General features: G+C 35.2%; 1 protein-coding gene across 24 annotated transcripts in view; it reads left to right on the top strand.

The window, feature by feature from the left end:
• The window catches only part of RIMS2 (regulating synaptic membrane exocytosis 2), a 598,980-nt gene that overhangs the window by 115,528 nt on the left and 462,455 nt on the right, over positions 1 to 20,997 (top strand). For 13 of the 24 annotated variants that reach the window (XM_077748257.1, XM_077748267.1, XM_077748247.1 and 10 more), the window contains one exon: positions 4,102 to 4,312. In XM_077748257.1, the coding sequence (XP_077604383.1) occupies positions 4,102 to 4,312 (211 nt within the window). Of the gene's footprint in view, positions 1 to 4,101; positions 4,313 to 20,058; positions 20,071 to 20,997 lie in introns of all 24 variants that reach the window. The other 11 variants (XM_077748259.1, XM_077748266.1, XM_077748253.1 and 8 more) reach the window with 1 other exon arrangement.

Raw genomic sequence — 20,997 nt, 5'->3', positions numbered from 1 at the left:
ATGATTTTAATATAAGCACTTATTTTGATGTGTTCCAGGTTTCTAGATGACCCTTTCAAGGAATATCAATCATACTCTTTCTCCCTAAAGAATTTGCTTTGAATTCCTGTGGTTACTGTCTTCTGACAATAAATTCTTTCAACATTTCTTTGCCTGAAAAGTCTTTATTTTACCTTTATTTTTTTGAAGCATAATTTCACTGCATATGGGATCTTGGGTTGACAGGATTTTTTTCTGCAGTACCTTATATAGATGTTACTACAAAGTGTTCTAGCTTCTGGAAGGTAGAAGGCAATCCTGGTTTCTGGAAAGTAATCCTCTGTAGTTTTTGTCATTGGCTCTCTACATACGATGTGTCATTTCCTCTGGCTGCTTTTATAGTGTTTTTTGTTTTTTGTTTTGTTTTATAGCAGTTTGACCATGTTGTGGCTAGGTGAGTGTGTATATCGTGTTGTTCTACAAACGATTCTTTGAAGTTCATGTGTCCGTGATTTGGTGGCTTTCATTAATTTTGGAAAATTCTGGCCATTATCCCTTCAAATATTTCCTCTGTTCTGTTTTCTACTTTTTCTTCTTAGACTCTAATTTCACATGTTAGATCAATTTAGCTCTTAGATGCTGTGTGTGTGTGTGTGTGTGTATTTAAAAATTTTTTTTAAAAGTTTATTTTTGACAGAGAGAGAGAGAGAGAGAGAATGAGAATGAGTGTGAGCTGGGGAGGGACAGAGAGAAGGAGACACAGAATCCAAAGGAAGCTCCAGGCTCCAAGCTGTCAGCACAGAGCCCGACACGGGGCTCGAACTCACAAACTGTGAGATCATGACCTGGGCCAAAGTCTGACGCTCAACTGACTGAGCCACCCAGGTGCCCCAGCTAACTCTTTTGTTTGTTTGGATATTTAAAAATTTTTTTAAAGTTTATTTGTTTTGAGAGAGAGAGAGAGAGAGAGAGTCCTAAGCAGGCTCCATGCTGTCAGTGCAGAGCCCAATGAAGGGTTTGAACTCATGAACCGTGAGATCATGACCTGAGCTGAAATCAAGAGTCAGATCCCTAACCGCCTGAGCCACCGAGGTACCCCAATATTTTTTTAATTGACTTATTTCAAGTTTACTGATTTTTTCCTTAGTTCTTTCAAGTCTATTAATGAGCCCATCAAAGAAATAGTTCATCTGTAATGCCATGTTTTCTATTTCTAGCATTTTCTTTCTTTTTGAAATGTTTATTTATTTTGAGCAACCAAGTGAGAGAGAGAGAGAGAGAGAGAGAGAGAGAGTGTGTGAGCGTGGGGGAGGAGCAGAGAGGGAGAGGGAGAATCCCAGTCAAGTTCTGTGCTGTCAGCATTGAACCTTGCACAGGGCTTGAACCCATGAACCGTGAGATTGTGGCCTGAGCTGAAGTCAAGAATTGGACACTTAACTGATTGAGGCGCCCAGGCACTCCTCTTTCCAGCATTTTCATATGACTCTTACACGTTCCATCTTTCTGCCTCAGTACCCCATCTGTTCCTGCCTATTGTCCACCTTTTCCTGTGGATCTTTTACCTTAATAAATATAATCATTTTAAAAGTCTGTCTGAGGGGCGCCTGGGTGGCTTAGTTGGTTAAGCGTCTGACTTTCGCTCAGGTCATGATCTCGCGGTTCCTGGGTTCGAGCCCCGCGTCGGGCTCTGTGCTGACTGCCAGCTCAGAGCCTGAAGCCTGTTTCAGTCTGTGACTCCCTCTCTCTCTGACCCTCCCCTGCTCACGCTGCCTCTCTCTCTCCTAGAAATAAATAAAACATTAAAAAAAAAAGTCTGTCTGATAATCCCATCATTCTTGTCATCTCTGAATCTAATTATATTAATTATTTTATCTCTTGATAATGAGTTGTTTATTCCTTGCTATTTTTTCCTGAGTCTCATGGTTTTGAATTGTATTTTGCCTTAAATATAATTTATTTTTTAAAAAAATTTTTAATGTTTTTTATTTATTTCTGAGAGAGGGAGAGAGAGAGAGAGAGAGACAGAGACAGACACAGCATGAGCAGGGGAGGGTCAGAGAGAGGGGGAGACACAGAATCTGAAGACAGGCTCCAGGCTCTGAGCTAGCTGTCAGCACAGAGCCCGATGTGGGGCTAGAACCCACGAACTGTGAGATCATGACTTGAGCTGAAGTCGGACGCTTAACTGACTGAGCCACCCAGGCGCCCCAAAAAAGGGCATGCCTCTTCTGTCAGATTGTTAGTGTTGGGAATTAAATCACCATCAAGTCAGAGGTTCGGATAGATCATGACCTGAGCCAAAGTCGGACGCCCAACCGACTGAGCCACCCAGGCGCCCCCGCTGTTGCCATCATTATCTTTAGTGCATCGCAGTCTTCTAATTGCTCTTACAGCAGGCTGCTGCTGCATCCTGTTTAGAATGGATGCAGGAGTGCCAGAAGTTTATTTCGGTGTTTTGCTACCCCTTCAGTCATTTCCATCTACTTATTCTGTGGGGAGGCTGGCGCGCATCTCTCCTTATGCTCTCGCTTCTTCCCCAGTAGTAACCACCGATGCTTATTTCTTGATTTTCGGTTTGTGGCAGGGACAAGTGTGTTCTGTTCTGTTTTCCTACCCTTCGTCTTTGACGGGACCTTTCCAGTTGGGTCTTATGGATGAGGCTTACTCAGAGTTCTTAGGTCCTTGTTCCCATGGAAGTAAATCTGCTTTGTATCTCTGATAGGTTTGGGACCGGAATTTCCACCCCTCCCCTAATTATGAAAGGCCTTTGATTTGAGAATAGGTTGTTGGCTGAAGATGGCATCCTGTCCCTCTTTCACGGGTAGAGGTTTTTTCCCTTTAACCTTTTCTTTAGCTGCAGGGGCTCTCTGCCTTTGCCCTGGGATTACAGTTTCCTTCTCCCTGTGGCTCACAGCTGTGGCTTTTTTAGGAGAGAGTCTGGGGAAGTATGCCTGTACCCCAGTAGCCACTAGGTACCTCCTTTACACCTGCACAGGTGTACCCCGAAAGGTTCTTTGTTCTTATGCCCTGCTCCCAGTCCTCCTCGTAAGTAACCAGTAAAAGCCTGCAGAAAAGTGCTTGTGAGTGAGTGTGAGCTTCCCTGGAGTCTGGGCCGCTAGATATTCCAAACTGTCATGTTGGCCCACACTTAGCCTTTAACAATTTGTTAAATTTTTAACCAATTTCCTCTTACCTGCCTGGGTGGTGGCCCCTCTCTCTCCTCCTCTCGTCTGCCGAGGGTGAAGCAGCGTGCTTCATTTCTCTTTGGAGGGACTTGCTGCTGTCTGGAGTTCCGATTATTTGTTTGCCTTATACCCTCAATTCCCTGACGGGCTCAAGAAAAGTCATGATTTTGTAGATTATTTAGCCTTTTGTTATTTTTAGGATGGGAGTGACATTATTTACAGCTTTGTAAGTTTTAAGCAGAGTTAATTATAGTTTTAAAGCATTTTTATTTCTCTTACAATAATGGAAGTGAAAAGTTTTATCACTGTTTTTAATGAGTAAATAATACCTTTTTCTAGGTATCTTTTTTCTTATTTTGTTTTTAAGATAAAAATTGGCCTTACTCTTCTTTGCTAGACTCCTAATATTTCAGTGTTTTTATAGCCAGCTAATATCCAGACTGTGGAACAGATTTAAACAATTAGTGAGAGCACTCATCCAGTGTTTTCCCCTCTGTTTGGATTCTTCAGATCACTCCAATTGAGATGATTTGAAGTTCAGTGATTTGAAGTTCATAGGTTTTGCCTCTGCTGCGTAAGTCAAATTAGCTCAGTCTATTTCTGAAGCTAAACTGTTGAAACATACTATCTTAAATATTTTAGAGCATATGGTTGAAATGTATTGCAAATGGCAGATAGACATTTTGGAGTTAATGAGATGTCTCTATTAACATGTACCAGTTGGCTCTTAAATTAACATGTACATCAGAGAGCAGAACTAGTTGCAACACTCTTGTGATGTGTCGTGTAAGATGTTATTCTATAATCAGAAAATTAAATTTTTATTCTTGAGTCTCATTTTAGGCGTTTCTTGGATATAAAATTGTATACTGATTGTAGTACTATTATTTTTTTGAGCCCGTCAGGAAACCAAATTTTTCTTATGTTTTCTCTGCAGGAAACTTCATCAGCAGTTTGAAATGTACAAGGAGCAGGTGAAGAAGATGGGAGAAGAATCACAACAGCAGCAAGAACAGAAGGGTGACGCCCCCACCTGTGGGATCTGCCACAAAACAAAATTTGCCGATGGATGTGGCCATAACTGTTCCTATTGCCAAACAAAGTTCTGTGCTCGTTGTGGAGGCCGAGTGTCATTACGTTCAAACAAGGTACAGAATGAAAGCCACACATAGTTCTGTTGTAATTAAGCTTATATCATTAAGCTTATTGTGAATACAATGAAACAGGCAATTTAAATTAATATTCATGTCCACCAGTGAATATAAAAACCTCTAGTGTCTTCATTTCAGATACAAGAAATTTTCAAACTTTCCTTTCAGTTAAAAAGATACTTGCCTCATTCTTTATGTCCTTTAGCTAATGATTTTGTTTAGAATTGTAAGATCTTGACTTTCAAAGATGATGTCGAAAATTTAGAGATCAGTTGGTCTAACTCCTTTATTTTACAGGTGCAGAAAACTCAGATCCAGGGAGACTAAAGGTCATTCTTCCTGTCACACAGTTGATTAATGTTAGAGCAGTGACACTGCTTTTTCCATTATGACACATAATTTTATAAACTTTGTAGACCTACTCTTCCTTTGATCCCTGTTTCGTTTCCTTTTGAAAGAGGTCCTTTTCAGCTTTGAGAGTCTGTATTTTATAATTTTATAGCTTTTGAAGCTACATTACCCTTTATTTTTGTTTTGACTTTAATGAAATAAACATTGGACTATGAAATTTAAAGAAGAAATATTAAGGAGCTGTTTTAGACTTGTCCTAGATTTTTCTAGTTTATCCATCCACTTTAGGCAATATTTTAATACTACCCAAAGAATGCTTGGTTGAAATAAGCAAAAACAGTATATTAAAATGTTTTTCTTGGTAAGTTCTTTAGAATTTGCATTTATATCCTTACTAGTATTTTACAACTCATTTCTTTACTTAGGTAGTTTTAAAATAGGGAGCTGATGTTTTTACATACATTACTTACTTACACATAATTATGGGGATTTGTTCCTCTGTGTCATTTCATTTCTCCAGTTTCTCCTTGTTTGCTGTTCCTCATTGTTTTGTTTTGCCCATAATTAATCATTTTGTGTCCCCCCCCACCCCCCAATCTTTCCTCTTGGTTTACTTGATTATTTTTCTTTTCCTTGACTAGTTGCATTGGCTAGAAACTCCAGTATTCTTCTTAATAGAAGTAGTGAATGCACATATCCCTGATTTGTTCTTGATCTTAGGGAGGAAGCAATTGGTCCTTCACTATCAAGTATTATATTAGCTGTCAGCTTTTCATAGATGCCTATCTATTCCTAATTTGCTGAGAGTTTTTTGTTTGTTTGTTTGTTTGCTTTCACATCAGGAATAGATGGTGGAAGTTGTCAAATGCTGTTTCTCCATCTGTTGAGATTAATCATATTTTTTCTTTGCTTCTTAATGTGGTGAACTACATTGGTTGATTTTGAAATGCTGAACCAACTATTTTCCTGGGACAAATCCCATTTCCTTATGATGGATTATCCCTTTTATGGAATAATGGGTTTGATTTGATAAAGTTTTGTTTACAACTTTTGCTTCTATGTTCATGAGTGTTAGTGACTGTAGTTTTCTTTTAATATGTTTCTTTGATTTTTGACATCACAGTAGTGAAGTTTTGATAAAATGAGTTAGGAAGTATTTCCTCCTCTTCAGTGTTTTAGGAAAGTTTCTGTCAGATTGGTACTCTTATCCTTTAATATTTTGTAGATTTTACCAGTGAAGACATCTGGGCATGCTGTTTTATTTTGGGGGAGAGTTTTTTAAAGTGCAGTGTCAATTTCTTTGGTAGATATAGGGTTATTCAAGTTATTTACTTTTTTAAAAATGAGATTTGGTGTTTTTCAAAGAATTTCTCCAGATCCTCATAAATTGTCAAGTTTATTGACATAAATCTGTTCACATTATTCCATTATTATTCTTTAATAACTGTAGAATATGAGTGATGCTACCTCTTTCATTTCTGATACTGGTAACTTGTGTCTTCTTTCTTTTTTTCCTGCTTAGTTTAGCTAGAAATTTATCAATTTTAATGATCTTCTCAAAGAACAAGTTTTTTTGTTTCATTGGTTATTTCTTTTTTTTATTTATTTTTTATTTTTTTTTTTTACAAATAGTTTATTGTCAAATTAGTTTCCACATAACACCCAGTGCTCATCCCCACAAGTGTCCTCCTCTATGCCCATCCCTCCTCCCCCCCACATCCATCAGTCCTCAGTTTTTGTCAGCATTCAAGAGTCTCTCATGGTTTGCCTCTCTCCCTTTCCCCCACCATTTCCGCCCTTCTTCTCCCCCTTGGTCCTCTGTTAAGTTCCTCCTAATCCTCCTATACGTGCACACATATGTTTCATTGGTTATTTCTATTGGTAATTTCATCTTTGGTCTTTATTATTTCTTTATTTCTGCTGACTTTGGGTTTAAATTTCTCTTTTTCTGGTTACTTAGGTAGCAGCTGAGGTCTTAGCTTTAAGATGTCTCTTCTTTTCTGATATAGGTATTGTGTGCTGTCAGTTTCCCTTAAGTATTTCTTTGTTGACATCCCCATTATTTTGATATGTTGTCTTTTCACTTTTATTCTGTTAAAAATACTCCTAAGTTTTCCTTTTCTTTTTAGATCCATGAATACTTTAGAAGTATGTTCTTTATTTTCCACATGTTAAGGAGTTTCTAGAGATTTTTATGGTAATTACTTTTCATTTAATTCTGTTGTAGTCCTAGACATACTTTGAATGCCTTTAATCCTGTAAATTGTATTGATACTTATTTTATGGCCAGAATATGATTTATTTTGGCCAATGTCTGTATGTACTTTTATTTTTTGATGGAGTGTTTTTAAATGTCCTTTAGGTCAAGTTGGTTAATAGAGTTGTTAAAGTCTAGTATATCCTTTTAGATCTTTTGCCTATTTGATCAGTTATTAAGAGGATATTGAAATATACAACTCTACTTGGATTAGTCTGTTTCCTTTTGCAGTTTCATGTATTTTTGTTTTTGCTGTATGTATTTTATTGGGTTCTGCTTTCAAATGCATAAACATTTAGGATTATTATGTCCTATTGATTAATTGTCCACTTTATAATCATGAAATGACTTTCTTTATCCCTGGTAACATTCTTTGCTCCGAAATCCGTTTTGTCTAATTTTAATAAAGCCATTTCAATTTTCTGTTAGGTAGTATTCACATGGTTTATGCTTTTCTCTTCGTTTACTTTAGACTAATTTGTGTTTACATATTTAAAATATTTTCCTTATAGGCGTATCATTGTACCTTGCTTTCTTAGCCAGTATGACAATTTCTGCCTTTTAATTGGGGTGTTTAGATAATTTACATTTAATGTAATTTTTGATATGGTTTGTCTGAATATATCATCTTGCTTATTTTCTGTTTGTATCGTCTGACTTTTTTTTTTTTTTTTATTTCTTAGTCTTTGAATTAGTCAAGCACTTTTTAGGATTCAGGTATCTCCTTCATTGGCTTATTAATTTTGTTGACTGTTTTATAGCTTTGTTGGCTCTTTGTTTTGTCATTTTATTACTCACTTCAGGATTTGAAGTATACATCTTTAAATTACCATTGTCAGTCTTAACTAATATTATATCATTTTGTGTATAGTATAGTACAAGAAACTTTCAATAGCGTATTACCATTTCTACTCTTTTGGACTGCATGTTATGGTGTCATATTTTACTTTATAAACCACACAATACTATTATTCTTTTTTGTTTAAAAAGTTTATCTTTTAAGGAGTTTGAAATAGTAACAAGAAATATTGTATATTTTCTGCTGTCATTATCATTTCTGGTACTCTTAATTTTTTTTGCAGATCTATGTTTCTATATGCTATCATAGGTTATCTGCCTGAAATATTTCCTTCAATATTTCTTGTAGTGTGAGTCTGCTGATGTTGAATACTTTCAACTTTTTATGTTGAAAATTTTGCTTTGTATTTTTATTTATTTTTTATTTATTGAGACGAACGGGGGGAGACAGCATGCAAATGGGGGAAGGGGCAGAGGAAGAGGGAGGGAGAGAATCTCAAGGAGGTTTCATGCTCAGCAAGGAGCCTGCTGTGGGGCTTGATCTCACCACCATGAGATCGTGACCTGAGCTAAAATCAAGAGTTGGACACTTAACTGACTGAGCCACTCAGGCGCTGTTGCTTTTTTTTTTTTAAAGATTTTTTTCTAAGTATAGAATTCTAGGTTGACAGTTATTTTATTTCAGTATTTTAAAGATGTTGTTTCACTATTTCAAATTAGAAGTGTGATATTCTCACCTTTGTTTTTCTGTATATAATATGTCCTTTTTGTCTGATTGTTTTTAGGATAATTCTTTTTATCACCACTATGTACAACTTAATTATGATGTTTGTGTAATTTTATTCCTGTTTCTTGTGTTTGGAGCTTTTTAGAGTGTTTTAGATCTGTGAGTTAATAGTTTTCAAAGGGCTTTAGAAAATTTTGGCTTTTATTTCTTCAAATATTTTTACTGGGCTTTGCTTTTTCTCTTTTCTTTCAGGAACTCTCATTACCCATACACTAGGCTGCATGACATTGTTCCACAGCTCACTTAAGTTTTTTTCATTAACCCTATTTTTAGTTTTCTCTTTGCTTCTCATTGTATGTATGCTTTATTGGTGTTTTTGACTTTATACTTTTTTTTTTTTTTGGCAATGTCATATCTGCTGTTAATACTGTATGTTTTTTCATCTCAGACATTGTCTTTATGTCCGCAATTTCAATTTTGGGTTTTTAAAAAATATCTTCTATGATCTACTTAAATTTTGAACGTGTAGAATACATGCTCTGTAATAAATGTTTTGGTGATCTATTCTGTTAATTTCAACATCTCTGTCAGTTTTTGGTTGGTTTTAATTGATTATTCTCATTATGGTATGTATTTTCGTGCTTCTTGATATGCCTGTATCTTTTCTTGAGTGCCAAGCACTATAAATTTTACTTGTTGGGTGAGGATATTTTTGCATTTCCATAACTCTTCTTGAGTTTTGTTCAGAGATGCAATTAAGTTACATGGAAACAAGTCAATGCTTTTGCATTTCGCTTTTATAATTGTTAGGTTGATCTAGAGAAGTGCTCAGTGTAGTACTAATTATTTTCTTCTACTAAGGCAAGGCTTTCCTGAGTACGTTAGCTAATTTTGTATATGCTTATTACACATGAATGAAGAGATTTTCCTGTCTTGTTGGTGGAGACATCCACTGTTTTCTCCAACCATTCAGGTGATTTTTTTCCCCCTCTCCTGGATATTTTCTCATGTGCATGCTCACTCATCATTACTAAGCTGAATACTTGAAGGGACTGTCTGCTGATTATCTGGGGTTTTCTCTCTGTGCATCTTTTTCTTCTCTGGTAAATTGACCAATGAAATGCAGCTGTGTTGACCTCTTCAGATTCTCAGTTTGTTCTCTTCTGCTGAGGATGTTTGCCAAGCTGAACTTGAGCTTCTCTGTATGGCTCTGCTGCCTGGAAAGTCCCAAAGCACGAAGCTGGGGCAACTGGAGAGCTTATTTTGTTTGTTTCCCATATTTTAGATATCTCTGTTCTTCTTTGCCTGATGTCCAGTGTCTTGAAAACCATTCTTTTATATATTTTTCTTGTGTTATATTTTGTTTGCCAGGCAGGTGGAGAAATCTAGTTCTTGTTACCCCATTTAGGCCACAAGCAGAAGTCTCTAATGACATCTGATTATAGTTTGCTTGAAATTATATTTTCTGTCTTCTAATGTCTGGTCACTTTATGCTGAGCAAAGTTTTAGTCAATAAATTAAGTACAGTGAAAAATTAGAATGCCCCTTGGAAGTCTGTTTTATTGTGGAGCTCTAAAACTCTGCATGTTATAGGGGTGCCTGGGTGGCTTAGTCAGTTAAGCTACCGACTTTAGCTCAGGTCATAATCTCATGGTTTGTAGGTTTGAGCCCTGCATTGGGCTCTGTGTTGACAGCTTAGAGCCTGGAGCCTGCTTCAGATTCTGTGTCTCCCTTTTTCTTTGCCCTCCCCTGCTCTCTCTCTTTCTCTCTCTCAAAAATAAATAAGCATTAAAAAAAAAAATCTCTGCAGGTTGTTGATTAGCTTGGTGGATGGTTTATGGGAGAGAGAAGGTCCCTGAGGCACTACTCCCTACTTTTCTCACATTTTTTCTTATATCTGAGGGATGTGTTAGAGAATGAAACATAAGTAAAAATAATCAAGGTTTTCACTCAAGGAGGATAGCTTTGGATTTCTTTTATTAGTTTTTTTTTACATTTTCATTCATAATCTACTTGAGGAAGCATTCCTTTGTATGATATATATAAAGATTGTCTATATTCTAAATGAAAAAAGTACTGAGTCAATTTTCTCTTTTCAAATTGGATCATCCTATGTATGCTCTGTTGCCTTATGTAATAGAAGGAGGCTTTTGCTCTCAATAGATGCTGAATATACTTTTTGATGTATCGTAGCCCCAAAGGATTAAGCTCAGTGAAATTTGCTCAGACAGTTTTTATGAAGTAGAATAATGAGAATACAAATATTTTGTAGCTTAAATTTAATTATAAAGCTATTTTAAAATTATTTTAGTAATCTCCTACGAGAACAAGATAAAATACCCTTTTGTTTTAATTTTGAGGCTCTTTCATGTGGAGCCATCCTTAACAATTAATTAACTCTTTTGAGGTGCATTTATGATTCAACAAGAATAAATGCAGTGCAGGACACATCGAAGTACCAATACAATAAGATTTATGAAACGTTGCTCTCATTTGTTTCCTTTTAAGATGATACCCCCTTAGTAAATTAAAACTATAAATTTAGTTCAGATTTAAAAACAATGACTTTATAAGGAAGAAATTATTTTGTAATCATAGAATGGTGAATTCTAATAGGACAGACATCAAAGGTAATATATAATGAGGAGTATTTTCAGCTTCAAAGTGTAGCAACATTAATTTTTTCTTTATTTTGCTTTTTGGTGGGAAAAATGGATTACCATGTGCTTAAAAGATAATCAAATTTTGAAGACGTAAATAATATACATTTTTCAAAATTGTATTAATTTACAAATGTAATGGATGTGATTTTTTTCACTATAAATTATATCAGTTTTGAAGCAGAATGAATTATAACTTTAGAATGGTTATAAAAGAAAAAGTGATCCGATAGCAAGTCCTTTAAAATATATTGACATACATATGTTCAAGATATCACATGGTAAGAGTGAAATAATATAGACATTTCTACTGTATATCCAAGTCATTAACTATCATTTATATGTAAAATGATTTTAGGATTAAGTTTTAAATTGTTCACTGAGAGATAAAATGGTAATTAGAGTATTTTTGCAGTCCTTTAGGTAGTTTTTTGTTTTTTTAAAATTTCAAGTCATGAGGTACCTGGCTGCCTCAGTCTGCAGAACCTGTGACTCTTGATCTCAGGGTCATGAATTCGAGTCCCATGTTGGGTGTAGAGATTACTTAACATAAATAACTAAAATTAAAAAAAAATTTAAGTCACTGTGATTACCTGCAAGTCTTTGGCCAATGTACTAGTCTAATATACAATCAGTTCCTATACACCCAAGGCAAGTGTATGATATATAGTTTTTTTTAGACTTCATAGAATTCCTACATACCAATTTATCAGGAAAAACTTCATTTTCCAGGAAGAGGATGACATAAGTTGAGATAATAAAAGAACCAAGTTTTGTTTCTGCCCTGCTGTTGTGTGACTTTTGTGTGGCATTTCCCTTCATGTCTGAGTGCTTCTGTTTTAAAATCTAGAAAATGAAATCGTCTGTGATTTCTAAGATCTTTTCTGGGTTTGAAATTTTATGATTTTAAAATTAATACTAGATAATTCAATGTAACGCTTGAAGTACTTTAAAGTATATTCATTTAGCCAAATATATTTACCACTTAAATAATTTTAAAAAAGGAATTGAGCAGCTTCATTAGTTGTTTTATGTCAAGTACACTGTGTGTTAAGCTTTAGCTTTTGTCCCATCCACTGTTTCAGTAACTGTGTTCATAGGAATTTGAGAAATAAGTAAAACTTATTCGAATAATATAATTCATAGGACCACCCTTAAACAAGTTTCCATATCATGTGGATCCTGAACTTCAAGCTGCTAAACTCATTAAATGTGTATGAATAGTATTAAAAAAAATGGTTGTAGAATTTAAAAGGAAGAATTATTTCCCCTCGATGATGTCAACCTCCTTTCATGGTACAGGATAAAATAGGGGCTGTGACAAACAAATCTAACTTGCAAAATCTTAGGATATTTTACACTTCCTCATGCATATTAGCATAGGGGAAGGAAGTAAAACAATGTTGCAAATTGAGCATAAAGGAAAACATTTTCACCAAAGTTTACATGAGCTCCCTCTCTCTCCATATGGCATCTTTTATATAGTTTTCATTTGGCTCAGCCCCATTTCTGTCACCTGTATAGCATGATTCAGTGTGGGTAGTATCACCTAGGAGAGCCTGTTTGGGATTGTTTCTCTTCAGGAACTTCTGGATGATTCCACAGGCATTTTATACTCTAAGGTATGTGGTGGTGGGGTTGAAAGTGAGGTCCTGTACACCTGCTGTGGAAGGAAGGAAGGCTTTCTAGAGAGTAGATGAATGTGAATAATTTAAAGGGTAAAACTTTCCATATGTATTCTTTCATTCTTTTCTTAAAATATATCTACCTGAGAATATTTCTGTTTCTTGAAATTTTCTTTTGTATTCCCTTTTGCAATTGCCCTTATACTCTTCAAACAAAAGCATGCTCCTTAACCCTACCTAATGTGGATCTAGTCTTCATATAATGTATTGCCTCAGGATGTAAAAATGTCTGGGGCGCCAAACAAAGTGACAATTCTAGAATGTATTGTCCGTGAGGGTAAAGCAGTGAGAGCTTTTATAAGAAATATAGAAAGGGGCAGCACATCATTTCATTCAGGCAGCAGACTTCTGGCAAGACTCTGGTGCCTCGTCTCCCTTTTTTAGAATTAGGATTTTGATGTAAGATGATTGTCATGGTGACCCATAATACCACAATTATTTGAATTTAAGAATGAAGTTAGACTCTTTGAGAGAAAGTCTGATTCATCTGATAGTTTCTCATTGTGGCCTGGTTTTGCCAAATAGGTTACATGGTAGACATTTTCCATATACTGAATGAGGTAAATCTGCAGCTCCAAGGTTTGATAAAAATATTATTAAAGCATACCTACAATACACAGCATATCTGAAAATGTATCCTTTCCAACTATTGAAACTTAAAATTTAAATGCTATCTTAAAAGTGTGTGAAGAGTACATGGTTTTAGAAATTAATTTTAGAGAAAAGAACAAATATATTTAGACTACTGATATACAGCAAGGGCAATGTATGCTTGGTTAATGGCATATGTGTGTTTGAAAGCTTTACTATTAACTTGCTGTCTGCTTGTTCCTAACCAGTTGGTGGGAAGAATCCTGCTCAGTACCTAATATCCTCATCAATGAATGAAGTTAGCTCCTTATCAATAGATGATGAGCACCAGGTTAAATAGATTTTACTTAGCTTGTTATGGGGAAGTGTAATAATAGCATCTGCAATGAATTCTAATCATAATGGTAGATTCTATGTTAGTTTAATAGATAAGGGAATTTAGGGTGTCACCAAAACTGTAGTGTAAATAGATACTAGGTAGGGCAGTGTGAAGGACATGTAATGCAGAAAATATGTGAGAGGAGGGTTAGACATAGCTATTAATTCCTCTACCTTTTTTTTTTCATGAAATACTAAATAAATCTCACCCAATTCTTTTTCAAACATTCCCCCCAAAATGTTTGACTTCAAACGTAAGCACAAAAATAAATGAGCTCCTGTCTGAAAGAAAATTGTTGGCTTTTTTAGTTAAAAATAATTCTGATTCATAAAAAAAAGGACATAAAGGGACACAAAGCAACTTTTGGAGGTGACATATATGTCTGTTATCTTGATTGTGGTGGTTTCATGGATGTATGCACATGTTTAAACTCATCAAATTGTATACACAACTATATGCAGTTTTCTACCTATCTAGATAAATAAATATATGGCCCAATTGAAAAAAAAAAGGACACACAATTCTTCTTTTGAAGTATTGTCTTTTTAACTTCCTTTCAGTAAATGCATTAGAATATCACTAAATGTCACTTAGGTCGAAACAGACTATGTAGTTTTCTATCACGGGAACAACCCCCAGATCTGTTCCTTCTATAATTTTCAGCTTTTTTGAATGATGCCACAATCTGCCCTGTCACCTAAACCAGGAAACCAGAAATACTCTTAGGCTTTTCTCCATTGCTATTCTTTCCTCACACACATTTGGATTTGATCATTTCTTCTCTATCTACGTGAGCCAATAACTGCTGTCGTTTTTAGGCTTTCATCTTTCATTACCTGGGCTAATAATGTTAGTCTCCTACATGGTCTCTCTCCTCCCGTCTGGATTTCTCACACACATCCTTCCCACATCCCTACTGTGATATGTGTAAAATGCTGATCTGATTGTTTTACCTTCTGCTTAATTACTAGCTAATGATGGCTCAGTTTTTGAATGAAGTTTCTAGTTGCATATGGCTCCCCCCTCCCTATGATTCGTACACTGCCTAACTCGAGACACTATGCTTCACTCCAGTCACTACTTGTATTTCTTAAATTATTACTGCCATTTATCTCTTATGTTTTCGCTTACTCTGCCACTTTAATCTGAAATACAGCTTTGCTTTCCCCTGGACCCTACTCCTACCCATAAATAACCCCTACTCACCTGATGAACACTTTTTTTCTTTTTCTTTTTCTGGATTTAAGCATCATTTCTCCATGATGCTTTCTTTGGGCAACTCATGTGAATTAATCACTCAGTGGATTCTAAAGACTTCTAATCTAGTACTCTTAACATTTTATTATTAAGTGACTGTATCTACGCCCTCTTGTTTACTGTAGGTTTCCATGTACTCGGCATGTAATAGACCAAAATAAGTACTTGTTGAGTGAATGAATGGAAGAAAGAAATCTGATGTACTCATCATGGACATGTTATTTTGAGATAGGCACTGTCTTTTTCTTTTTTTAATTATTTATTTATTTTTAAAAATTTACATCCAAGTTACTTAGCATAGAGTGCAGTAATGACGTCAGGAGTAGAATCCAGTGATTCATCCCCTACATATAACACCCAGTGCTCAGCCCAGCAAGTGTCCTCAATGCCGCTTGCCCATTTAGCCCATTCCCCCCCACCAACTCCTCCAGCAACCTTCAGTTTGTTCTCTATATTTAATAGTCTCTTATGGTTTGTTCCCCTCCCTGTTTTTATATTATTTTTGCTTCCCTTCCCTTATGTTCATCTGTTTTGTATCTTAAATTCCATATATGAGTGAAGTTATATATTTGTCTTTCTCTGACTGACTAATTTTGCTTAGGATAATACACTCTAGTTCTACCCATGTTGTTGCAAACGGCAAGATTTCTTTCCTTTTGATTGCTGAGTATTACTCCATTTGAGTGTGTGTGTGTGTGTGTGTGTGTGTGTGTGTGTGTATTTCAGGGTAAGCAAAAACATAAGAGATAAATGACAGTAATAATTTAAGAGAAATGCAAGTAATGAATGGAGTGAAGCATGTGTCTCAAGTTAGGGTGTGAATCATAGGGAGGGGGAGCCTTATGCCATTAGAAACTTCATTCAGGTTTCAATCTTCTTTATTCATCTGCCGATGGACATTTGGGCTCTTTACATACTTTGACTATTGTTGATAGTGCTGCTATAAACATTGGGGTGCATGTACCCCTTCGAAACAGCACACTTGTATCCTTTGGATAAATACCTAGTAGTTCAATTGCTGGGTTGTAGGGTAGCTCTATTTTTAATTTTTTGAGGAACCTCCACACTGTTTTCCAGAGTGGCTGTACCAGTCTGCATTCCCACCAGCAGTGCAAAAGCATTCCTCTTTCTCTGCATCCTCGCCTACATCTGTCATTGCCTGTGTTGTTAATTTTAGCCATTCTGACTGGTGTGAGGTGGTATCTCATTGTGGTTTGATTTGCATTTCTCTGATGTGAGTGATGTTGAGTATCTTTTCTTGTGTCTGTTGGCCACCTGAATGTCTTCTTTGGAAAAATGTCTGCTCAGAGATAGGCATTATCTTTTGATCTGGCTCCTTGCTGCAGCTCAGCACTAGGATAATGTTTTTTGAAGGTGGCAGTCCAAACTTGTAAATGAATAAATAAAAAGATAAACTGTATAGGCAGTATGTAATTGTTGCAACTCTTGGAAGAAACGACTAGGCTTGAGAGAGAAGATGAAGTAATATTGTAGAGGTGTAGGAGGTGGTTTAAGTTTGGTCATATAAGATAGGAAAGAAGAGACAAGTGATGATAGTTAAACTATGGAGCATATACAGCATTGATATAGAATGGGAATCCAGCTTTTTGGTAATGATGGAAAGCAGAAAGAGACTAAATATTTAAGAGAAGGAGTCTGAGGGGAGCTGAGATTAGTTTAGTAGGTGACTGGTGAACCAATAATGGAAAATTGTACAAAGAATAGTCATTGACAGATGAAATTGCCATAGTTAGTCAGAAATAGTGCTATGACTATCAAGAGCACATATCAAGAAAGAACAGTAGAATCAGTGATGTAAGTGAGAATGAGAAGGTAGATTAATACTTAAATTGATCCTCAGGAGAGGCAATGTGATTGGTTATTTTAGATAAAATAGTAAGGATGGTCATAGAGAGAGTTGATCATAAGGAAAAATGGTGAGTATAAAATTATTTTGGGGGTGCCAGGGTGGCTCAGTTGGTTAAGCTTCTGACCCTTGATTTAAGCTTATGTCGTGATCTCCCAGTTCATGAGTCAGGGTTTATGAGTTTGAGCACCGACAGTGCAGAGCCCCTCCCTGGCTTGTGTGTGCACATCTGTGCTCTCTCTCTCTCCCTCTCAAAATAAATAAATAAACTTTTATTTTATAAAATAGAGTACATTTTTAATAGCTNGCGAGATCATGACCTAAGCGAAAGTCGGATGCTTAACCGACTAAGCCACCCAGGCACCCCTGTACTATTAAATTTTTAATAAAAGCTTTTGTATGTACTCTAAGTTTTTAGAGCTGCCAACTCTAGTAATTATGACCTAAAATAATGTAGTGATTGAGGAAATGACAGGAAAGATATGTAAAGCCAACAGAGGACGCTGGCATTAGAGGGGCAGCATGGTGTAGTGGCATCAGCACAAGTTCTGAAGTGAGAAGTTTGAATCGCAGCTTTATCATGTGACCTTGCACAAGATGCTTAATCTCTGCCTCAATTTCTTCATTTGTAAATAGAAATAATAATAGTACTTATCTCATTAGGCAGTTGTCAGGATAAAGTGAATTGGTATTTGTGAAGCACTTATTTTGTGGCTTTTTTGTTCAATGACATAATCAGATTCGTGTGCTGGGTTAGTGTATCCTTTATGGGGTACCTAGATCTCTACTTCTTCCTCTTCCTCAGTCAAGTGTTAAGAGCCTTACTTCTCAGTATCTCCTAAATCAGCCCACTTCTCTCCATTTCTCCGACTATGACTGTAGTTCATACTGCTGTCATATTTGCTTCTTGCCCCAAATATTTCACCATCTTCCTAATTGTCCTCCCCGCTTCTGAACTTGTCTCCCTCCAATCAGTGTGCACTTCGTAGCATAGTTGAAGACTCAGTAAATATGATAGTTTTTTTGGTTTATTTCTTATTCCTGATAAAAGGTAATAAAAATATGATGGCAGTAATATTTCATATATGTACTATACCTGAGTTTTTCCTATGTATGTTATAGCTAAAATTTAACTTACATGTCTGTTCAGAGGGATTAACTATTAGCTGATTCATTAGTTATGGCTACATTTTTTTTCTTTCTTTTTTATTTGTGCAGTGGGAATCATTTTGTTAAAATGTTCTGCTTCTTGGTTTCGGGCAGATGTTAACATCTGTTAATATGCTAACGTGAGACTTTAGTTCAGACCTATCAGTTGTAATCTGCTCATTTTCAAATACTTTTATTCCAAATATACCAGGCTTGTTTGTGCTTTTGTGTTTTTTGCATTTTTCATGTTCGTTTCATAAAATATTCTCCCTTACTGGTCTTGCTTGACATTCTCTTCTTTATTCTTTAAAGACCTGCATACATCTCAGAAACATTCTCTTAATCTTTTTTCTCGGAAGTCCTGTTATCTCCTCAGTCATTCGTGCTTCTGTAGTGCTTTATTGTTTTCTTGCTTTCATAAGTCTCTCCATTCTGCAATGATTTTTTTTTTTCTCTTACTACATTTAGTTCTTTGGGAGAAACTGTCTTAATTTACATCTTAGATGCCTTATTACATTTTCGAAATCTAGTGTAGTGCCCATTACACATACAATGATTGTTCCGTAAATTATTTTTGTTGGTCTAATTATTAGCAATAGATGTCCTGGACTGTGTACAATGATCTTTAGTTTTAACATTTGTAACAAATTAAACAGTCATGAACACGGTAATGTAATGGATGCAGTCCTGTCCCTTCTATGCAATAGCCTATGATTCAGTAGGTTAGAATATTAGATGTAGAACTATATGCCAGACACTGTCTTGAGAGCTTTTCATATTATTTTATTTCAGAAAACCCTATGAAGTAAATATTAATTCCATATTTTGCAGATACAGGCTTAGAGAGCTTAAGAAAATTGTTATTTACAAATGTTCTGGTGCCTGTGTGGCTCAGTCGTTCAGTGTCTGACTTTGCCTCAGGTCATGATCTGGTGGTTCGTGCATTCGAGCCCTGCATCAGGCTCTGTGCTGACAGCTCAAAGCCTGGAGCCGGCTTCAGATTCTGTGTCTCTCCCTGTCTGTCTGCTAGTCCCCTGCTCGTACTCTGTCTCTCTCTCAAAAAGTAAACGTTAAAAGAATTTAAAAATGTTATTTATCTTAGTTTAAAAAAGGTGGAATTTTAAGATAGGTCTGTCTGATTGAAAAGTCCTTGTTCTTAGTCACAAGAATTATATACTGCCACCTATGTTTCAGAGAAGCAATGATACCTCAAAATACATTATTTTAATTTTAATGTATATAGAATTTTTTAATTTATACAAGTTCTTATAACATATCAGATCATTATTATTGTATTATAACCTTTAAGTTATCATTACTTTATGTTTATTAAAGAGAAATGCAACAATTTTTAACTTCAGAATATCTAAATATGTTCCCCTTGACCAAATCATGCAACACATCATTATCTTTTCCACATTTATATCTATGACCCAAAATTACCAATTGTAATCAATAACATGTTTCCTTTAATGATTTTTCTAATTAATTTTTTTCTTTGTAGTTAATAAAGTTTGGAAAGCTTCTAAATTAATGGGACAGAAATAACTTTTAGAAGCAATATGCATAATTCATATAGAATTTTGTCTACTTTTGATAGTATATGATGAGATTAAAGCTAAATGGTGGTGCTGTGTTTTACTGTCTTGTACTTAAAAGCTATTTGCCTTAAGATTTTTCAGTTTCTCTCTTTGAGTTAAATCAGTATTTAATTTGGATTTTATTTGTGGAAAGAACATTCTCATTTTTCTGATGTTTGTATTTTTAATTGCTTTTATACAAATTATTGTGTTTATCTATATATTCTAGTATATGGCTTGCTCTTGCTTGAAATATGTGGAAAGAAATTTTCTTTTAAAATGTTTATATTTCACAAAATGTAATTTAGACTTTTTCAAAATTTTTATTTCACTAACAAACTCTTAAAAACTCTTGCTTGTTTTAAGAATGGAATTAATTATTATTTTTTTTGTTTTGTCTTTTCTGTCCTTTCTAACTTGCTTTCGTGGATATCCACACCAGGAGGACAAAGTGGTTAGAGTCTTTTTTCTGTCTAATATTATTTTTTTATGTTGCTATTATTGCCAGTTTTAATTTTATAGCTGTATTTAATTTATATACTTCTAAGTGGTTTGGTACAGCTGTTGTGCATGATAATTGCTATACATTGATATATTTTAAGCATGCTATCTGATTTTAAGGAAAAACACATTTTATTATTTTATATATGAAACTTTGATTATTTGATTTTTTAAAAAAGCTTGACTCTTTAGCATTTTGTACATTTTTAAAGGAGATATCCAGTAGTTTTTCATGGTGATAAGAATTCCTTGAATCTTATGTTTCTCTAAAGTCATTGTTGTATTGGTCAAAGTTTTTAAAAGAAGCTTCTGAGTTAGTATGAAGATTTAATCTTTGTAATAATGAGTCTCAAAACATCGAACATGGATTTTCTGAAATACATATTTATAGTTGATTTGAGTATTGAATGTATGTTTATTTTTCTTAACGTATTTTAGAGATTGGTAAAATGTCTATCTTATATGGTTGTGTTGATTATTAGATATAATTATAATGAAGAAATGTTCAGATATATAGAATTTGACCACAGGCAAAATTTGAATAATCTGCTAATGTCTGCAGAAGTCTGATTTGGATTTGGATTTGGATCTGCTTGGAGACTGGTGACTTCCTGCAAGCAGAGATAAAAACTTTCTATTCTGATTCCTTTGATGAGTCAGACTAAAACTTGAGGTCTGTTCAAGTTTTCCAAATTTAAATTGGCATGAAACCTAAAGAGAAACCCTTTAGCGGATCCCTTCTTTTTCTTGGTTGGAGCATTTTTATTCTCTTCAGTTTCAGTGACTTGGTTGGGATAACGTAGGTGTTGGCAGAGATTGATGTGGGTTCAGAATGAATTCTTTGAGCAGAAGAAAAGATACTGTGACTCTGTGACTATCC

The sequence above is a fragment of the Crocuta crocuta genome, unplaced genomic scaffold (genome assembly GCF_008692635.1).
Source record: "Crocuta crocuta isolate KB4526 unplaced genomic scaffold, BGI_CrCroc_1.0 scaffold39, whole genome shotgun sequence".
Classification (NCBI taxonomy): Eukaryota; Metazoa; Chordata; class Mammalia; order Carnivora; family Hyaenidae; genus Crocuta; species Crocuta crocuta.
Note: the sequence above shows the minus strand (reverse complement) of the source record. Positions and strands in the feature narration are given on the sequence as shown.